The following is a 21,970-nucleotide window of genomic DNA, read 5'->3' on the forward strand; positions in this document are numbered from 1 at the left end:
AGGACTTTAGCAAGGTGGCCTTACCTCTCTCTCGATTACTACAAAAAGACACCGAATTTGAGATGAGCAAGGAATGTATGGAAGCATATGACAAACTCAAGGTAGCATTGACACAAGCCCCTATTGTACGAGGACCCAATTGGACTCAACCCTTTGAAATCATGTGTGATGCTTCGAATTATGCGATAGGAGCCGCGTTAGCACAACGCGAAGGTAAAATTCCCTATGTCATAGCTTATGCTTCCAAAACATTAGACGGAGCCCAATCCAACTACACCACTACCGAAAAGGAACTTCTAGCTATTGTTTTTGCTTTGGACAAGTTCCGAGCCTATCTTCTTGGTTCCAAGGTAGTAGTGTACTCGGATCACGCGGCACTAAAGTACTTGTTGGCAAAAAAGGAATCCAAACCGAGATTAATTCGTTGGGTGCTCTTATTACAAGAATTTGACTTGGAAATCAAAGATAGGAGCGGTGCCCAAAACCTAGTGGCGGACCATTTAAGTCGCCTCGAACACACAAAAGGCGACACCACTCCTATCAATGATTCCTTTCCTTTAGATGCTTTGCATGCAATCTCGGAAGTGGTTCCTTGGTATGCCCCAATAGCAAACTATTTGGTTTCACGCACTTTCCCTCCCAATCTCGACAAAAACAAAAAGGATAAGCTGAAAAGCGAATCCAAATACTATATTTGGGATGATCCCTATTTGTGGAGGTGTGGAGCGGACCAAATAATGCGACGGTGCATACCTCAAACCGAATTCCAAGCAATCTTGGACGCTTGCCGTGCTTCCGAAGGAGGTGGTCACTATGGGCCCCAAAGAACGGCAAGAAAAATCCTTGATTGCGGATTTTGGTGGCCAACTCTTCTCAAAGATGCTTCTCTCTATTGCAAATCTTGTCCCCAATGTATTAGGTTTGGAGATATTTCCAAGAAGGACGAAATTCCCCAACAAAATATGCTTTTTTGCGAAATCTTTGACGTATGGGGAATCGACTTCATGGGACCATTTCCAAATTCCAATGGCTTTCTCTACATCTTGTTAGCCGTCGATTATGTGTCAAAATGGGTTGAGGCAATCCCCACCCGAACGGATGACGCTAATGTTGTGTATTCTTTTGTGAGGAACAACATCATTTGTCGCTTTGGCGCCCCAAGAGCAATCATAAGTGACCAAGGATCCCACTTTTGCAACAAAAGAATAGACGGCCTCATGAGAAAATATGGCATCATCCACAAAGTCGCCACGGCTTACCACCCTCAGACAAACGGCCAAGCCGAAGTCTCTAACCGGGAAATCAAGCATGTGTTAGAAAGGATTGTAAAGCCGAATAGGAAAGATTGGAGCATTAAACTCTCCGATGCACTATGGGCCTATCGAACGGCTTACAAGACACCCATTGGCATGAGCCCCTTCCGGCTTGTATATGGTAAAGCATGTCACTTACCGGTGGAAATTGAACACAAAGCTTATTGGGCCGTAAAGGAGTGTAATATGAGCTTGGGTGGAGCCGGAGTAGAAAGAAAACTTCAATTGGCTGAATTAGAATGTATGAGATTGGAAGCTTACGACAACTCCAGACTTTATAAGGAAAAGTTGAAAGCCATCCATGACAAGAACATTAGGAGAAGGGAATTCGGACCCGGTGACCTAGTCCTTCTCTACAATTCAAGGTTGAGATTACTACCAGGAAAGCTTAGATCAAGGTGGGATGGGCCCTACCAAGTGGAGAAAGTAGAACCTTATGGAGTCTACCACTTGCGCCACCCATCAAGCCCGGACATCTTCAAGGTAAACGGGCACCGTCTCAAATTGTATCATGGTGAGCAAAGAAAGAACGCCAAGGAATTTGAAGTGTTCCTCTTGAGGGATGCAACTCTTGAATAAACACTATAAGCTACTGAAGGTCCAACTTAAGGACGTTAAACAAAAGTGCTAGGTGGGAGACACCCCACCATGGTAAGATCTTCCTTTGAGACTTGTACATAGACACTTGACTTCATGTTTGTTAGCTAGATTTTAATGACAACTCCCCTTCATTTGTTGACTTCATTTGCTATAGTTCTTAAGTGGCTGTATGGAGGGGGGGTTTGAAATGTCAAAAATGGTGTAACCACTTGTAAATTTAGAAAAACCCACCCCTCTGCGCGTGCGCGCACATGGCGCGTCCGCGCACATGGGCGAAATCTGCCAATCGGCGCGCAAGCGCACTGTGCGCGTCCGCGCCGATTGCCTTGCTGCCCCCTAGTACATTCTACAGAGAGTTCAGCCTCTCTCAAGCCTACACTAAGCCACCAGCCCAGCACCTTTGCCGCGTGCGCGCAGCTGGCGCGTACGCGTCCATACAAAGCGAGCACGGAATGCGCGCGCGCGCCACAGCCGCGCACGTGCCCTTTCACTCTGCATTCCTCTCTGGGCCATTTCACAGAGAGTTAAGCCCCCTCCAGGCCCCTCTCATGCCTGGGGCACAACCACGTGGACGCGTACGCGCACTGTGCGCGCGCGCGCCAACACACGCTAAAGCAATCTCTGGTACTTCGTCCAGAGAGTTATGCCACCCCTGTGCCTCTCCTGTGCCCCCAGCCCAAGCGCATGGACGCGCACGCGACATGTGCGCGCGCGCGCGTCCCTAGTCACCTTACTCCCTGCGCGAGCGCGCACCGCGCGCGCACGTGCCGGTGATCGACGCCACCTTTAAGAAGGGCACACTTACCCCTTCATTCTCATTCCACTTCTCTTCTTCTTCCACATCCTTCTCCATCTCACAAGGTATTATACTAGGCCCCCTCTTAGTCCAATAATCTCTTGTGGTTCTTATTCATTTAGTTGCACCATCTTTTAGGTAGTTTCTTTCTTCCTTTCTCTCTCTCCCTTCTTTCTCTAGTTACTTCCTTGGGATGTCTTTGCTCTCTCCTCTCCTTCAATCCAATTCTTCATGGGCATTTGGGTCTCAAACTAACTTACATGCATAGATGAATGGTGTTGCTTTATTTTCTTGCAATTAATATGCACTATAATCATTAATAATGGATTGTGGAATGTTACATCGCCCCCACTCTCACATAATCAAATACTATTTCATGAATGCACGCCAAGTGTTCGATGAAAGGCACACTTGAATTTTGGACTTATTGTGACTACCTTGCCTCTCAACCAATCACTTTTGAGTGCATTCCCACTTTCCACAAACCATTCATCTCCATTTTCTTAGCTTGCCTTCCATTTATGGTCCATAAGGGTGTGTGCTTCTCATGCTTCTTCCTTGCATGCTTAAACTACCCTTGCACCACATGAAAATTATTTGCCTTGCTCTTCACACATTATCCTAGTTACATGTTGCAGCTGTCATGTAACTAAGATACCCATATTCTATGGCATAACTTTTCATTACATAGAGCTCATGTACCTCCACTTCTTTGGGTTTGATATTTTTCCTTTCTTGCTTTCACAGGATGGTCATCAAAAAGGACAACGGGAAAGGCCCCAAGAAGCCAGCTTCCAATAAAGCGCGCCAAGAACTAACGGCCAGGCCCCTCCTGAAGAAGACCAAGGGCCCCGTTGACGTTCTAGAGAAGGACAACCCTCCTAAGGATTCAAACAAGTTTCCCAACCGTTACTGCAAACTTGTTTACTCCAGAATGATTGAAAGGAATTACCACCCGGAACCCCTCCTAGTCTTACCGGCTCAACTCAGTCCGATTGTGATGCCACACATTGACCGGAGGCATTGGAGGTTCCTCTTGAGGCAACCAACGGAGGCCAATCTCTCATGGGTGGTGGAATTCTACTCCAACTTCCACTCACCTCATCTCACATCAATATTTGTGCGCCGAAAATAAGTGTCGGCCACAGTGGAAACCATCCGAGAAGTCCTTGGAATTGCACCGTCAACGGATGCATATGACGCCTACCAAGAAGTCTTGGCTACATGCATTGACCGTGCATTCGATTGGAGCGCGATCCTCCGCGTCATTGCTTTACCCGACGCATATTGGATTCGGGGGACCATAAAGCGAAGACCCAAGGGTTTAGATGTCCGCCACCTCACTCAAGAAGCTACGGCATGGGCCCAAATTCTAGCTCACTACGTGCTCCCGAGCACACATGGGTCATCCATCACCGCCGAGCTTGCCTTATTGATATGGTGCATCTTGACCGAGAAACCGGTCAACGTTCCGCATGCCATCCGCCAATCCATGGGGCGCATTCATGCCAAGGGAAATCTACCATTCCCGGCTTTAGTGACGGCATTAGTTGCGAAAGCCGGCGTCAACCGGGAGACTAAAGATAGGCGAACCTCAATACCGGTCGATGGTGACATCATCCCGACCAAGAGATGCCTCAAGCCTCCGGAAGTCACCAAGGACATTGAACTACCCACACCAACTGGCCACGCTACCACTTCATCTACATCACAAAAATCGGCCGCCCAACGCCTTGAGGACCTTCACAACAAATTAGACCGTTATGAGAGGCGTAACCAACGCCGCTATGCTCATGTGAAGAGGCTTCTCAGCGTAATCACCCCACCTATGGAAGAACCCGATATCTCCACCTCCACCGCAACTTCAAGCGGAGATAGCAATGGCATTGGGGATGTGGCACACTCAGCCGAGTGCGCCTAACCTCTAGCACGGAGGACCGTGCTAAGTTTTAAGTGTGGGGAGGTCGGCCGACCGATCTCCATAGGTAACATCTGAATAAATCTGAATAAATTAGAATAGGTTGCATGATTAGGTTTTAGTTGGCATAAGTCTGCTTGGTTGGAACAATGAAATTCTCTCTTAGGAAACCAACACTTTGGGACGACCATGGCATTGCAAATTTTAAATGCTTTGATGCCAAAGTTGCATGAAGAATTATATTTTGGAACATGGGTTTGAAGTTAAGAACACAAGCTTGTGAGATTTGAGCCTAATGGTGTGGTTACATCTTATAACCACTTATTTTTCCTTCTTGTGTGCATTATTCTCTTTCTATGATTGTGATCCTTGATTTGTTTGATTCTTTATGTCCATTATTTGGTGTATTCATGCATTTATATGATTGAGGCCATCATTTCATTAGCTCACTCACCCAAATGGCCTTACCTTCGATCTTCCTTCGTTAGCCAAATTTGAGCCTACGATTAACCCACTCTGTTCTTAATTTAACACATTACAAGCCTTAAAGCGGAAAACAACAAAAGTCCTTATTTGGATCTTTGATTAGCTTAGGCTAGTGTGTGTGAGTATCATTCAAGTGTGAGAACCTTGGGACATTGGGTGAATAGAAGGGTATTTTGTATTATTATTGAAAATATTGGGAATTGGGTACATACTCATGAATTGATCAAATGTAAAACCTTATGCATTGACGCTCTTGCATATAAAAAAATGAGAAAAACAAAAGAATAAAAGAAAAAGAAGAACAATATGGAAAAGAAAAAGAAAAATAGAAAAAGAAAGAAAAAAAAAGGGGAAGAAAAAAATTAATAAATAGGGGACAAAATGCCCCAAAGTGAAGCTCAAGAGGAATCAATGCATAAGTATTGTGAAACGAAAAGAAAATGCATGAGTATGTGGAAAAGTGAGGAATGGGTAGTTAGGTTAGTACTTAATTGTATAGGTCATTATATAGGTTAGGAGGGAAAGTTTAAGTTAATCAAAGATTCAAATCCTAAGTCCACTAGCCATATATGATCCTACCTTGACCCTAACCCCATTACAACCTAAGGAAAAGACCTCATGATAATTGTATGCATGCATTGAATAATTGTTGATTGTTAGATGCAAAACAATTCTTGGAAAGCATGATTAGGGGAGAATTGAGAGAATAAACCCCAAACACCGAGTGATTAGAGTGCAAACACTTCCGACGAGGGTTCGATGCTCAATCCTTTGATTCCCGGCTCTCGCGAGCATTCCTCATGCAAGGTTGCACATATTGCATTTGATGCTTAGAAAGTGGCAAGTCCTATGCTTTGACCATCGTTGCATCCCATGTGCTCGCATATGTCCTAAGAAGACTAATTTGCTCCCAACCAGGTGGATAGTGACACTAGTCATAGTTGCATGCATATAAGTAGGTTGCACTTCATGAGCCTTATACTTTTGCAATCCCTCGGTCTTCTGTGTTTCTTTGTATTTCTCTAAGCATGAGGACATGCTAGAATCTAAGTGTGGGGAGGTTGACAAACCCCAATTTGAGGATTTATCTTGTGATGATTTCAGGGGTTTTATCAATGATTCCACACACTTTCTATATGAAAATACAAGATTTTGCATTCCTTTCCTAGTTGCGCCTCATGAATGAAAACATGCTTATTTCGCACTAAAATAGATACATTTCTAATCTTCTCTTGATGCCATTCGATGCCGTGACTTGTGTGTTAAGTGGTTTCAGGATATAGAGTAGGAATGGACCGAAAGAGAGAAGGAAGACGGGTACAAAGGAAGGAAGCATGAGGATTAAGCCTTGGAGGTTTCCGCATGGGCGCGTGCGCGCACCTTGCGCGCCCGCGCGGATAAGGCAACGTGGAGCCAAAGCCAAGAGCCGGCTTGAGAAGCGGCTAAGCCAGGATCTTCATGAGCGCGCACGCGTACATCACGCCTCCGCGCACATTACAAGACGTCTCAACGGCGCGTGCGCATACCTTGCGCGTGCGCGCCGATTTGTCAAAATGTGATTTTTAAGAAGTCACGTGACTTAGGCGTGGAGGCAGTTAAGGATCCCACTCTTGGAGAAACACCTTGGCGGGAAAAGCTTAAGAAGACCAAAGGAACAAGGGTTAAGGACACTTTTAGTTCATTTTTCCTAGATCTAGATATTTTCCTTTTTTTTGGGAGAAGAGAGAGTTAGTTACATTTTTTGGGAGAAGAAGAGGGAGATTCCAAGCTTCACTAGGGTTCATCCTCATCTATTTTCTGAATTTTCAATGACTTTTTGGTGAGATCCATTACAATTCTCACTCCACTTTGTTCATGTCATAGATTTTCTTCTCCAATTTCAAGTAGTAGATACAATTGATTAATTCTCATAGATCTAGAATTCAACTTTGTAATTTTGGGATTTCATCTCTATTTTAGATTTTCATTGCTACTCTTTGAGACTTGTTGTTAGATCTTTGTGTTGCAATACTTTTAATTTGACTTTTCTTCTCATTTTACTATGACTTTCCTTCTTGCTCATCACATGTTTGATGAAATGACAACACTAGCTATGGAGTAGAATTCTCACACTTGGCATAGGGTTTGGTCTTTGGAAGAAGTTGAATAGTTGTATCAATAGTTGATGTGGAATTAGGGATTGCTAGTTGGCTTGGAGTGCACTAAAGCTAGATTACCATAAGGTGAAGCTAGGACTTGTGACTCAAGTTGATTACTTTCATTTGACCTCCCTCTATACCTAGGGGATAACTAAATGAAGCAAGGCCTAATTGTTATCAACATTGAATGAACTATAGGGATAGAATTTCTAATGCCAACCCTAAGCCAAGTCTTTTGATAATTGATTGTTTGTCTCTCATTACTTTGCTAAAAACCCTCAAAGAATTCCAACAAGGCTTACTAAATCAATAAGATGCACACTTTGGCAATTCCAAGGGAGAACGACTCGGGAGAATAGTACTCTCGGATATAGATTGTAGATTTGTTTGATGAAGGATTTTGCGTCGGTTTAGACTATACTACGATTGATCATTTGATAATTTCTATACCGGAAAAAATTCATTTGTCAGCCATCAGTCCCTTTTTCTTTCCTTTCTTCGGCTTTTCTTCCCTTTTCAACTTAGGGCAGTCAGATTTGAAATGCCCCGTTTCTTTACAGTTGTAGCAAGTCACTTTACTGAAATCTTTCTTCTATTTTCTTGAGCTGCCTCCTTTGCCTCTCTCCTTGAGCTTCACCATTTTCCTGATTTTTTTTGCAAATAACACAAATTCATTTTCAGATGAGTTATCACTGGATTCATCATCCAGAGGGTTAGTAACAGAAGAGAAAGCCATTCCTTTCTTTTTTGAATCTTTTTTCAAATAGGTGTTTTCAAAAGCAAGTAAATTTTCTCTCAAATCATCATATCATAAGTCATGGAGTCAAGACCACTACTCTCAGAAATAATTAAAGATTTTGTTTCCCACTCTTTTGTGAGACATCTCAACACTCTTATCACTAGCACAGATTCAGGATACTTGATTCCCATAGCATCCAAGTCAACAATAATGGTGTTGAAGTGCTCAAACAGCTCATCAATGGATTCCCCTTCCTTCATTGCAAACATTTCATACTCTCTGTTTAATATATCTATCTTGGTCTTCTTTACAATGGTGGTTCCTTCATGAGTGACTAGGAGTTTGTCCCAGATTTCCTTTGCTGTTGTGCATCGTGATACCCGTCGGTACTCCTCAAAGCTAATAGCACAGTTGAGCAAGTTGATAGCCTTGGCATTGAGCTCAACTTTCTTTCTGTCTTCTTCGGTCCAGCTTGCTTCTGGTTTAGGAGTGACAAATCCTTCGGCACTTGTGACGGTTGGATATTGAGGACCTTCAAGGATGATCTTCCAGAGTCTGTAGTCCACTGCTTGCACAAAGATCTTCATCCTCTCCTTCCAATAGGTATAGTTTTTCCCATTGAAAAGAGGAGGTCTGTTGCTTGATTGTCCTTCGGTCAGATTGTAGGACACCAGATTTGAGCCACTGTTTTCTGCCATCTGGATCTTTACTCCAAGCTGAAAAACTTGATCTCTTTGAGACCAAACTCTGATACCAATTGATGGTTATCAGTGGCTAAGAGAAGAGGGGGTTGAATCTTAGCCCCCTTTTTGCTTGATAGTACTTGCTGGCTTTTGAAACCACTTTTGGAAATTTTTTGTCTTTTTATCTCGTAACTAGCCACGAGACTTTTCTTTTTGTCTCGTCAGTCAGCACGAGATATTTTCAGTTTTATCTCCTGGGCAGCAGAAACAGAAATGGAGTAGAAGAAAGAGAGAATTACACCAAGATATATCCTGGTTCAGCTGCTAAGTGCAAGGCAGCCTACATCCAGTCTCCATCACAATAATGATGGAATTTCACTATAATCATCTTTGATTACAAACACCAATTCTCCCTAGGAACTACCCTTCCTATCCGGGACAAGTCCAGAATCTAAACCCAAACTGAACTTGACTCGGTCGCTGCCAAGCTTTCAACTGTAAAGTGCTAACCCAACTTACAAAGGGATTCCCACAGAATTATGAAACACAACACAGATGTACAAAGGAACTCTAAGGACATCTATGGCTTTTTTTTTAATTTTGTACTCTCTGCCTTTTTTCGCTCTATGACTTTTTCATACAAACCTCACTGTTTGCCTTTTTTCATGAGACTCAAGACATGACAAAATTAAACAGAAAAATTACAAAATGAGAACATTGAAGGAGAAAAAATTCTGTCAGCTTAGAGAGCTATGAGAACCCTGTGCTTTTGCACTCTCACTCCTTGAATCAAACCCTGACTGTTCACCCATACTTATAGGGAGAAGCCTTTAAGGTTAAAACCAAACAAACCAAGCCAATCTTCTTCTTCTTCAAGTCAGAACCGGTTCGGCCAGAGAGAGAGAAGAGATAACCCATGCAAAATCCAACATGCAATTACCTCTAGTCCTTCTTTGGTCACCACTCTTCATCAATCCGAGCCCTTCATCCTTGCCTTGCTCCCCAAGATGAACTTCTGGCCCTTGATGCTTCATGATGATGATGGCTTCATCTGCTCCAATCTCTACCTCTTCCATCACGTAGCCATTGTAGCTACCTCCTGTGGTGGTTGAGCAGAATCAGAGACAAGCCATCCTCTCCAAGGATCTTCTCCTTGCTGGCCGAGATCTTCTTCTTTCTTTTTGGGTATGAAGAGCTCGAGATTACCTCACCAAATCTTACCATTCTTGGTGAGAATCTCAGCCACTACATACTTTTAGTTTGCTTTTTCTTGCCATCATTTTGATGGTCTTGTAGTGTGCATCTTCCTCTCTTCGGTGGCTAGGCTTAGCTTCCATGGTTTGTTGTGTAATGACCGAAGGAGAAGAAAGAAAGATGAGAGAGAAAAAAGAATTGGAAGAAAAGCAATTCAAAGTGATTAAACAAATTAATTAAAAAGATATTGTTTTTACTTCCCTTAGTAGCATGTAGCATTAATGCTATCAATCATGTCAATGACAATCTCTCTCATAGTTCCCATGTATTTATTGACTTCACTTTAATGAGATTTGAATTCCATCACATGGTGAAGCATGAGATCCGTTGGAGACATAAGGCAATAAAAATATTTGCTTCCCTTCTCAATTGGTTTCAGATCATGCATGAAGAATAATTTGGGCTTGTATCAATAATACTTAAAACTGGCCCAACTAATATATCAATCATTCAGCAATAAAGATCAAAAATAATTTTATATCAATGCTGAATATTTTAATATTGGGCTTGCAACAATTTCTTTTAATTTCGGCCCAATGCAACTCTGCATCAACAAAATTATTAATTTAGCAAGTATGAATTGAGATCAAGCTAATAATTTTATAAATAATTGCTTTAATAATGTTTGTTCATCATCAAATTGAATTTAGAGTTTTTCAAACTCATCAGTCATAAACTTAAAAATATTTTAAAATGGTCAAGAAAAGAAATATTTTAAGAAGACTTATTTATCCTTTTCTTAAAAAATAAAAAATAATACCAAAACATATCCATAATTCCAAAGACAGTGTATTAAAAAAAATAAAACCTGAAGTCCAGTAAATATATAAAGAATTAAAATCTATTTTGTTTCAACTAATTTGGATTGGTCGAGTGATCAACTCACTTGCCCGCTTAAGCAAGTGTCGAGGGTTCAAATCCCACCTTATTAGGGGTGTACATGGTCTGGCTCGGTCCAAAGACCCAGCCCGAATCCGAACATTTTAGGGGGCTAATTTGGTGTAATTACACCGGGTCTAGAGTCGAATAAGAATCTCAAAAATATACTCGGTCATTATTTAGGGTCGGATCCGGATCAAAGCAAACTCGACTTCACCCGACCTATGTGCACCCTAAGGGAACAAAAAAAGGTATATATGTTTTAAATTAATTCCAATATTATGCTATAATAATTATAAGATTATTATTTTATTTTTAATCACACTTGTTGAATTAGAAAATAGATCAAAGAAGCATCAAATTAGAATTTATGGGTAAATTCAAGTTTAAATATGGATATCAATTTTTCGGTAACAATTTTTTCTTTATAAATAAGTGACACGGTTTTATAAATTATTGTTAAAACTTTAAAGGCCCGGTTTTCACCCGATTTGAACCTGGTATAATTGTGACACGAAAATGTTTAGGTTTTATCGGGTTTAGAGTCGGATTAGGGTCTAAAAAATAGATCTGGTGTATATTTAGGGCTGAATCTGGGTTAGAACAAACTCGGTTTTACCCGGCCCATATACATCCCTACACTTTGTGCATGCAGCAACCCATTAGTCAAAAAACCTTTAAATAAATCTCAAATCTGCGACAAATTAGTCCTTGATCTGTCGAATTAGAAGATTACGTGGAAACTAAAAAAAACTACTGTCTCTTCTGTTTCAAATAACATGGACAAACCGTGATTCACCTCCAACATTGATCAACCATGCATGAACAGCTCAACACCTACTACCTACACCTTGTTCTCTCCCTAATGGAATTATGAATGGTGATGTATTTGTATTTATCTACTCACCTTAGCTTAAGAAATTGGGTGTTTTATGATTGGGGAATGGATTCTCGTGACATGTGTCCCTTTCTCACCCGTACAAATCATGCATTTTTCGTATGTACTGCAACTTTGTTTATCAACTTTGAATTTATCTTTCTCATTTATATAAAAGAAAAAAGAAGAAATAATTTATGGCATGGCACTTATGTCCGTACAGTGAATCCGGATCTAAGTTTCAAAAAGTAATAGCTTGATCAGGGAATCCTAGAATAAATATATATTACAGCTATACAATCCTTTTCTATTTACAAATTTATACTTTTTAAAAAATGTTACTACATGTACATTTGATAATTAATATATGAAACCTGGTTTTTTTTTTTTTTTGGGTCTGGATGAAACCTGGTGCTGGTTCATGCATCATCTGTTAGCGGATGAGATATAAATGTAATTTGTGTGAAATTCATATATCATCTAATGATAAAATCTAATAGTAAATATTGTAAGTCAGCATAATAATTGACATATTATATATACAAATAATACTCTATAACTTATTTTTAAAATTGGACAGCATCACTAAAACTACTTTCAGCGAACTAGTAGTTATATCCAGAGTTGGATGTTTATAATTATACGTCGTGAAAGTGAATTAAAGTTGCACATGCAGGATCAAACCAGTCAAATAGGCAGGCATGCAGGAGATAATCTGAGAATGCCTTGGCAAGTGTGAGAGACTGATTTTGTTTGTGGGGGAACAGATTAGAGAAATATAAGTTCGGCAATGAGGGGCCAGAACCGTTGGCTGTATCCAATGATAAAATAATATATTTCTCTACCCATTTTCCTTTACTCAAGGGGGGTGGAATATTTAATGTAACCGGAGCAGAATCGTGATTCCTCCCAAATTTCTTTCCTATCCGTGAAATGGATAAAGCGGGCGGGTCTTGTAGACAGTGGAGGAAATATGGACCCCGCATCAGTAGGGAGAATAATATATTTTTTTACTTTTTTCTATATATATAAAAAGAAGTTTAGAATTTAATAGATATTTAGCTCTTTCTCTTTCGCTTCCCTGTCTAGTGTGTCTTTCTTTGTTGGCCTAAAAAATACTAGTTTAGACACCAAATATGTTTTCTGTTTTTTGCTTTTTCCTAAAGCTCTTTTGACAAAGGTTCCCAGATGTTGTTAGACTAAACCAAAAAAGTTTAGAACAAAAATGCTGAACTGGCTAAAAGTAAGATTGTAATAATACTACAAACACATTTTAACAAGATATTGTTGCATCAGCTAAAAAAGCTAGGTATTATAACATGGCAGTGATACATTTTGTCATTTTCATATTTCATAATCTTATTCACCTAAATGTTATTAAGAAAAAGGGGAATCTGTTTATAACTGTAACAAGTATTCGTCAAAACAATGGCAGAAGTAGCTAAAACATGAACAAACTTCTAAGATAGTAGAACCAATCTTACTCGTTGACCGATATTATTTGTTTGACTTGTCTAACAGCATTACTTACAGCATAAAGCGTCATCTTCTTAACCTGTAAACAGAGAGAATTGCACAAAACTGTCAAGCACTTTCCATGACACATAATATTTTTATAGAAGTTATGTAGGAAACAGGGCGACGAACAAGACTCATCGACATGTACAAAAGAACAAAGATATAATATAAAAGCTTGCCTCCAATTTGTCTTCCTTGGCTCTGTGGTGTTTTGGGAGCAAACGAAACTCTTCAGTTAGTCGTAAACATTCTCCAACATTTTCCGGAGAAACGAAATCAAGAGCAACCTTTATACAAGACTGATCAACAAAAACAAGTTTAAGACAATTTATAAGAAAATAATATTGGTTAGCATGGTAGATGGAACCATATGAAGTCCATTTTCAAATAAAAGTAGGAAGAAAATGTGCTGCTAATTATACAAATCACTCTCTCAACCGCATACGTGTGCAATAAGAAACATAAATGGTTGGACCTTGATAATGACCCTAATAGGCACTACAAACATTCACAGCAATTCACAACAATGACAGTAGCAATATGACAAAGGAGAATAAGTGTACTCAATTGACATATAAAGTACTCAATTGATATGTAAGGCAAAAATCAATGAAACAGTATACCAATACTACCTTGAGCTCAAGGGAGGTCTGCACTATCAAATAGCAACATAATACCTATCATTCCTTTTCTTACACTATAATTTTCTTTTTATATCATAACCCATTTCCTAATCTGTTGTAACTAACTCAGATCTCAGCACAAGCTAATAATTCCCAATGATGCACTCATACTTACTTCTCGTAGTCTTTCATCCATACGTATAGCACTGCCAGTTGGAAGTTCCAACTTGTATGCGACATCCCCTACCCCCTGCAGCACCTTAAACGGCCCATAAAACTGCTTATCAAGCTTTAAGTTACCACGAACCACCATTGAGCTTTGCCTATATGGTTGCAGCTTCAACAGAACCCAATCATCGGCATTGAACAATTTCTCTCAACGATGACTATCAGCCAGGCGTTTCATTCGGTTCTATGCTTGTTGGAGGGCGAAACTTCAGTTCCATATAAAGAGACTCTGTTAGGGATTTGGGTATTATGAGTGCTCAAAGTCCCACATCGAGTAGTATGGGATGCTTGATGTTGTATATAAAGAGAGTAGTTCTTTCCCCTTAACAGCTAGCTTTTAAGGTGTGGTTTCCCACTTTCCTTAGATACCTAACAATGGTATCAGAGCGTAGTCGTTGGCGCTATGGAAAGGGCTACCTATAGGCACTGATAGACCGTAGCAAAGTGGCCCGTTGGGTCAGTGTCGATAGAGTGAAGCCGCCGTGGATGTCGGCTCTCAGGGCTGGTGTATTGTTAGGGACTTGGGTATTATGGGTGCTCAAAGTACCACATCAAGTAGTATGGAATGCTTGATGTTGTATATAAGGAGAGTGGTTCTTCCCCCTTAACAGCTAACTTTTAAAGTGTGGTTTCCCACTTTGCACATACCCCGGAATGGTCCGAGCTAGAAACCCATATAATGCTTCATGGACCACATTTGCGCCTTTGTGGTCCAGTACATAAGGCTGCGTTTGGTTTTGAGAACAGAACAAGACAAGACACAAAGGATAGAGACAGAAAAATTAGTATTCTTATATTTTGTTTGGTGATAAACTAGAACAAACTATGAAAGTCTAATTTATTCTCATTTTTTTCATTCAAAAAATTTTGGAAGAAAAATATAATAATAATAAAAAATATAATTATGAAAAACTAACCAGAATAATGAAAGAAAAAATGAAAAATAAGTTGTCTCTTGTTAATGTCTCTGTGTCCTTCCTGCCAGGATAGACACAAAATACACTAATTTAGTGTCTCTGGACACAATGTCTCTGTCCATGTCTCATCAGCCAAACACGATTTTGTGTCTCTGTGTCTCTATGTTAGTATCCCATGCCTGTAAACAAACACAACCTAAGTGTCCACGGAGAAGTTATACCCTTACACCAATAATGAAAAATCTTGGCATTTAGCAGCACAATTAATGGAGTCGCCATTGTCCACCATTGAAGTGTTGGTGTGGGGGTAAGAGGAAAATTGAGCTTCCTGGCAATTGAGTGAATTGACCCTTTAATGAAGTTGTGGGTGCTGCCGCCGTCAATCAAAATCAGCAGGGGTCGGTTGGCGTGTGTCCCTTTCACCTGCAGTCTCAGGGTGAAGCTCCCCGGCAAGGGCGTTGAGACTGATTCGTGGAGGTTGTTCCTCCTCGTCATGTCCCTCATCTTCCAAATCAGAGTCATTCTCCTCTTCAAGTGTTCCGGCAGTGCCATGTAAGAGCTCTTGGAGTTCCTCTTCACCTACGAGAAGCTGATAAGAAGCCTTGCAGCGATACCCCTGGCTGTAACGTTAATCGCAATAATAAGAGGGTGTGTTAAATGCCGGTGGGGTTGTTTATGGTGTTGGGAAAGAAGAGGGTGTGTTAGCGGAGGCTATGGAGCTCGTGGAAGGGGTAGTCGTTGGGTGAGAACTCTTGAGTCTAAGGTTCTGTTAGGAGCAAACCGGGGCAGGTTCTGGGCTACTGTGGCCTTATTGCTACCGACCCGAGATAAGCCCAGCATTGTCGCGTTCTTCTGCTCATGGAGTTTAGCGATGGAAACGGCCTGGACATAAGATGTGGGTTGGGCTAGGAGCAATTCACATTTGAGCTGGTCCTGAAGCCCAACAACAAAGAGGGAGATGATCCACTCCTCATTCAGCCCATTGATCCTGTTGGTCAACTCTACAAATTGGCTCTCGTACTCCTCCACCGATCCACTCTGCTTCAATTCTTTAATGGCGGTGCAAGGGTCATAGAAGAGATTCTTCCCAAATCTGACTACTAGCGCCTCCAGAAATGTGTCCCAGGTGTAGGTGTAGGTGATGCTGTTGTTAATGCCCATCAATACCATGCATACCCACCAAATGAAACGATAACACCCGAATTCTCTGCTCCACGGGTATCTCGAACGTCTCCAAGTGCTGACGGCATGGAAGACCCAATCTTCCACTCTTTCGCCGTCAAACATGGAGAGATCGGCGACTTTCACCCTTAGCCAGGCCACGGCTGTTTAGTGCACATGCTTACTGATCCAACACCGGAACAGCCATCTGCGGCATCGTCACCAATGGGGCCATAATCAGCGGCCTTCATTTTCAGCTTCAAGTTTTCACGTAGCAACTTCTCAATAGATCGCAGTAAGGAGTCCATGTTTGTGAGTTGAATTTGCGTATCGGTGATCCTCTCATTTGCCTCCACCAACCCGCGGCTAAGAGTGGTTACCTCCTGTTTGTTGGACAAGGTGAGTTCCTCCAGTCGGGTCAAATGGATTCCGTCGGCCATGGCTCCATTTCCTCTCAATGAAAGCACTAATTAATAGGCACTATAAACATTCACAGCAATTCACAACAATCACAGTAGCAATATGACAAAGGAGAATAAGTGTACTCAATTGACATATAAAGTACTCAATTGATATACAAGGCAAAAATCAATGAAACAGTATACTAATACCACCCTGAGCTCAAGGGAGGTCTGCAATATCAAATAGCAACATAATACCTATCATTCCTTTTCTTACCCTATAATTTCCTTTTTATATCACAACCCATTTCCCAATCTGTTGTAACTAACTCTAACCTCAGCACAAGCTAATAATTTTTTGTGACGCACTCATACTTACTTCTTGTAGTCATTTATCCATATGGGAGGTTTCCTCACCCTTTTGCTACTTGGGTTATTCTGCATAATTGCTTCATTAGTCCCATCCTCTTGTTTCTTTTGGGCCTCAGCATTGGCATTACTATTACTATTCGCCTCAGACCCCATGGGAACTAAAAGTAATTAAAGGAATTGGATGGGGGACTCAAATATATACTATTTATTCTTCTAGTTAATTCAATTTTTTCAACATGTAACGCCTTGTTACCATAATGCCAACCTTTTCCATAGACACTTACTTTAGGTCGTTTTAGTGGCTGCAAAAAGTGACTCGAATATTTAAGTATCCACAACTTTGTTAACAACAAAAAAAACCTTATCCCACCAAAAAAGAAGAGAAATTTGCTAGAACTTAAAAACAGACATGTTGGACCGAAGAAAAATGACATGTTTGTCACAAGATGATGAATTACTTGTCTGTTTCTCACTTGGTGAGGACATCCTGCTGGAATGAAGACAGCCTCCCCAAGGTGTTGCTCAAAGGTCCATGGTTCAACATCTGCATAAAAAAGGAGGATCTTTAATGTGGAGTGGTATTACGTTTCAACCAAGTCTAAACTAAGAAAACTAATTGAAAAACTTACCGAACTCCTTTTTCAGCTGTTTCTTATGCCTCTCATTTAAAAACAGAGTTTGATCATGAATAGGATGTATAACCTGTAAAAAAAACAGTATATTAAAAAACTGACTTAGCCCTTTCCAGATATGGGAGAGAGCATCAACAATGACTGGCAAAGCTACTCACAGAATCTACAGGATGATTTTTTATATGACGGAATTCATTCTTGTGCTTTCTTAAGTACTCAATTAGCTTAGGGACATCTTGCCGGCGGAAGATGTCCCAAACAGCACCACCGAGGGCAACCTCAGCTCCATCTTCAGTTTGCAAAGTATCTTTCTCCAGGCCTTGTTTTGACTCTCTCAGCTCAGGACCAGCAGGCTCCTTATCATCTAAAAAATCAATCCTCATTCTGTCTTCCTTATTGCTCATATTATTAGCTAAGCTACTTGCAGATAGATCATGTGTTTCTAACTTCTGACTCTTGCCTTCTTCACATATAGATGGAATGCACTGATCCACGTGGCTAGTTGGTGAAATATTACCAATTCCAATGTCTGCCTTCGGATCATGGCTCAATGCTTCAGATTTAGGTCTTTCATCAGCATCTCCTAAAGCTTCACATAAAAGTTCACGAGAGTCTTCTTCGGCATATTTTTTCTGCAATTCTTTTATTATTTTTCTCCGACAAGGATCTATCTTCACTTTGGTTGTATGCATCAACACATTGACCTAAATCACAAATTTATGTTACATTATCTATAGTATTATAAGGTACACAATACACCTAGTTAAAACAATGTCAAAAAAGGAGGCTAGGAGTTTTAACATTGATTAGACTCCATTCATAAACCAAATTCCTCCCGTCCAAATGAACTCAGAAAGACAATAACTATAAACACAAATTCAATAGAAGTATTAGAGGTTTCATTTTGAAACAAGAACAAATTCAATAGAATTATCATGCAGGGAAGATCATAAAGAGTAAGTAAAGAAAAGAAAATAAGTTTTATTTTACCAATCTCCAAGAGGAAAACTTGGAGATAGAAATGGACAAGATTATCAAATGTCTAATAGTTGGAAAATTTTGTAATTATAAATATCACATGATTAACCTAAACCTTTCCATAATATGTGTAAGCAATAAAAGAGGGTACAATTTACAAATAACATTTTTTTAATAAGAAAAATGGCAATATTCAGAAAATAAAATTGAAAGGAGTCCCTAGAGAAGAAATTACTGCATCAGACACATCACAGTGCAGCTTTGTCACAGAATCTCCTCTACCAAGCTCATCAGAAAATCCATAAGCAATATATGTTTTGGGTCCTAAATCCGGCTTTAGTGAGTCATCAGGAAGTTTAGAGGCAAAATTCAAAGTCCCAGATTTTGGATTAGTGTAATCCCTGTAGGGGAGTGCCATGAGGAACTCCGTGCCATGCCTAGGCAAGCGCTCTTCAAAAGTGGTGGATGTGGGCCAATCTTTCAATTTCAGCATTTCTGGCCACCCATTTTTATACATTCGACCTTCTAGGTAGCCTTGGAAAAATTGGTGAATATTGATCTCAACCTGTGAAACTGAACCATGTAAATAAAATAAATTTTCATTGCAATAGATCAAATTCTTTGAAATGATTAACTTGCATGACTTACCCCACACCAATCAAAGCAATCAATAGCTTCTACACTTCGAGTTTCGTCTTTAAACCTCACTTTGGAGCCTGTTTCTCTTAAAGCCCTCCACATAACCATTGGCTCCCAGCTAAGACCCGATGTCTTATCTAGAATGTTTCTCACAACAACAGGTTCTCCCCTCATCCAGTGCCTCTGGAAATGCTCAATTTCATCATCAGAAATATCACGGGCATTTGAGCTATATATGAAATTATCATTATCATCATCTCTGAATGCTGCCCTACGGGCTTCAAGATTGGTTTTTCCTTCAATAGTATTTTTCTGACATAAAGAGCACTTTTCAGTAATATCAACATCAGGCGGTGTGTAGTCTCTGGTGAGGTCCTCAGCATTATTTAGCAATTTCACTACCCAGTTACATTTGAAAGTACGTCTCAATTCTAGCAATGTGGTACCACATCCTCCACGCTGTTTTGGTGGACATGGAATGTTACCATCTGTATTAGCGTTCCATTCAGGGAAGGGGGTGGACATGTCAGCTTGAAAATCAAAATTCGTAGGCACAAGCTGGCTCTCCCATCCATATCTTTTATTTTGTTTTTTACTCTTAGTTCTTGATGAATCATGATTATGAGCTCTCTCAGAAAATTGTTCCTGGGATGTTTCAGCTTCTATGCCTCCAGGTTGGCAACCCTCCCTAAGCTCTTGACAACACATGAGACATAGATCATAAGAGCAACTGGGATTGGGGCAGCTCCGGTAAAACCCAATTATAGACGTATTGCAATTGTCACTGCCATTTATAATGGAGGCAGTCAGTTCAAGACCAACATAGGACTGACACAATTATAGATGGAAGTAATCCAACCCTTGCAGCTACAAAACCTTGTCGCAACGAATTTATACCAAGTGCATCATTCTATACACAAAAGTCCTAGATAGAGTGATAGATCAAAGGCAAATATGATGGAACATAATGGTTACGAAACTCAGAAAACGTACCAGTATAAGCGCTCACGTTTGTCTAGCTCTGTTCTTGCTATGCCTTTTTCTTGCAGTTGCTCACCTAATACCCAGAATCATTAAAGCAAGTAAATTAAAGACAGTATTCAAAGAAACTAAATTTCTATAGACTGGCCCATAACATAATACCTCTTATTTTAGATTCAATCTCTAGTTCTAAGCTTTGCTCCCTGTGAATATGCCTCAGAACAGGCAAGGCTTTATAGAGTAAGTAGCGCAGTCGATGTAATTTGACACTGGAATTTACCTCTCGGTCCTGTTAAAACAAAGAAGATAGTTAAACAAGGACATAAGGTAAGCAAGTTTCAAAAGTTTCCAAGTTTCATCATATGCCATCTACCATAAGCACTGGAACCTCCCGCAAGCAGGCTTTGCAATTGCAATTGCCTGAACAGAATGGACATGCATTCTCAACTTCCTTCTGGGTTTTACCTGGGTACCTAATTCAAGACAATCAGTGAGAGGCTGGAAACTCTAAAGTAGTAAAGGTAAAAGGCTATTCACCTTATATCAAAATGGGAAGATTATTAATTCCTTCAAGATGACTGCATATAACAGTTTTCAAGTTCTCAAAATATTAACATCAGGAAGAGCAAAGCTTACCACCTCTCAAGGCATTCATAACAGTAGCGTTTTCTGTTGCACTTTGAGCAAAAGACAACTCCACTCTTATCATTCCTCTGGCACTGATGACACATCAAACTTCCACCCTCCTTGCTTTTGCTACCCTGAGGAGCCAACATTGTAGTGAAAATAAAAGTTAAGCCTTCATCATTAAAATCAAAAATAATGATCATGAAGATTAATAAATGTGAATTTTCTAAAAAATTAAACACCACCAGTCGCAATTCATAAATGATCACGACATAGCAGTTTCCTCACCATTTGTTTCTTATCTTCAATTCCCCTGTCAGAGTCCTCGTGAATACCACACTCATTTACACTCTCCTGAAAATGCAAACGACTCAACACTGTTGGAAACAACGATGCTACATTTCCAGTTCTAGAGCTTAACAAAATTAAACCAAAATTACAGTAGCAGTCATTTAAAAAAAAAATCAAGCTGAGCTAACTTGATCAAGCAGTTTCTTCTTCTTCGTCACGTTCTTTTTTTTCTTTCTGACGGAGTTTTCAATCAATTCGGACACGGAAACTTCCAATTCGGATCCGGCACTGACGTCATCGGCGGTCGATAGCCTCCTCTTGGTCTTGTTGGACCTGCGCTCCGATTCGTTCCCTTCGTTCCTCTTAATTCTGCGTTTCTGGTCTTGAAGCGCACGCTGCTGCAAGTGTTTCTCGCAGAACGATTTTCCCAGCGACGCCACCCCGCTGCACCGGCAATTTGGGCCGGCGTTGCGCTTACACCGCCTATCCGACGGTGACTCCGTCATCTGATCGGACGGCTACGAGCTGCAGGAGGAGGTGAATTGTGGATTCTGTTGTATATGAATTTCGCCTCTAACCTTACCCCTTGCGTTATCGGTAGAAGAGAATTCATTATAATAAATAAGAGAGATTCTATTATTCTATATAATTAAAGTAATTATTATTTACTATAAAAAACAGTAATTATTATTTTTATTTATTTAATTAGAGTTAAATTTTAATGTATTTTATAATCATTTAATCAGATCTATAATTTTTTTAGTATATATTGGAATAGGTCTCTATAAAATTTTGCGTCGCACGTTTTTGTAAATTTTAATAGGTTAAGATCCGTAAATTTTATAAAAATAAGATATATCGGTTATATTTTTGAGGATTTATTTATCCAAGTGAAAACAATAAATTTAGTTAAAATAGT

The 21,970-nt window shown here is 40.2% G+C and overlaps 1 protein-coding gene across 7 annotated transcripts; it reads right to left on the reverse strand.

The window, feature by feature from the left end:
* Positions 1–12,954: 12,954 nt before the first annotated feature.
* Positions 12,955–21,670, reverse strand: LOC107645693 (Transcription factor jumonji (jmjC) domain-containing protein). Of its 7 annotated transcripts, none has more exons than XM_088492171.1 (13): positions 21,240–21,670; positions 21,049–21,114; positions 20,773–20,894; positions 20,507–20,606; positions 20,296–20,422; positions 20,146–20,209; positions 19,162–19,936; positions 18,749–19,078; positions 17,694–18,239; positions 17,533–17,605; positions 17,362–17,447; positions 13,381–13,500; positions 12,955–13,238 (listed from the first exon to the last, which is right to left on the reverse strand). In XM_088492171.1, exons 1-13 carry the CDS (start codon positions 21,555–21,557, stop codon positions 13,164–13,166), a joined length of 2,802 nt encoding a protein of 933 aa, XP_088348297.1. In that variant the 5' UTR covers positions 21,558–21,670; the 3' UTR covers positions 12,955–13,163. The 7 variants fall into 7 exon arrangements, with proteins under 7 accessions (XP_088348297.1, XP_016205253.1, XP_020959836.1 ...); XM_016349767.3 differs by having other exon boundaries at positions 20,770–20,894; XM_021104177.2 differs by lacking the exons at positions 12,955–13,238; positions 13,381–13,500 and adding an exon at positions 14,975–16,581 and having other exon boundaries at positions 20,770–20,894.
* Between the last annotated feature and the right edge of the window lie 300 nt (positions 21,671–21,970).

This window comes from Arachis ipaensis, chromosome B6 (assembly GCF_059453495.1).
Source record: "Arachis ipaensis isolate K30076 ecotype BB chromosome B6, ASM5945349v1, whole genome shotgun sequence".
NCBI classification, from domain to species: domain Eukaryota; kingdom Viridiplantae; phylum Streptophyta; class Magnoliopsida; order Fabales; family Fabaceae; genus Arachis; species Arachis ipaensis.

Excerpts from the sequence above, each read along its gene's own strand:
- LOC107645693 (XM_016349766.3), bottom strand. The coding sequence starts at position 21,557 with ATGACGGAGTCACCGTCGGATAGGCGGTGTAAGCGCAACGCCGGCCCA. Across the intron at positions 20,210-20,295 it reads GATTGAATCTAAAATAAGAG|GTGAGCAACTGCAAGAAAAA; the intron begins GTATTATGTTAT and ends TCTGGGTATTAG. Across the intron at positions 18,240-18,748 it reads ACTGTGATGTGTCTGATGCA|GTCAATGTGTTGATGCATAC; the intron begins GTAATTTCTTCT and ends TTTGTGATTTAG.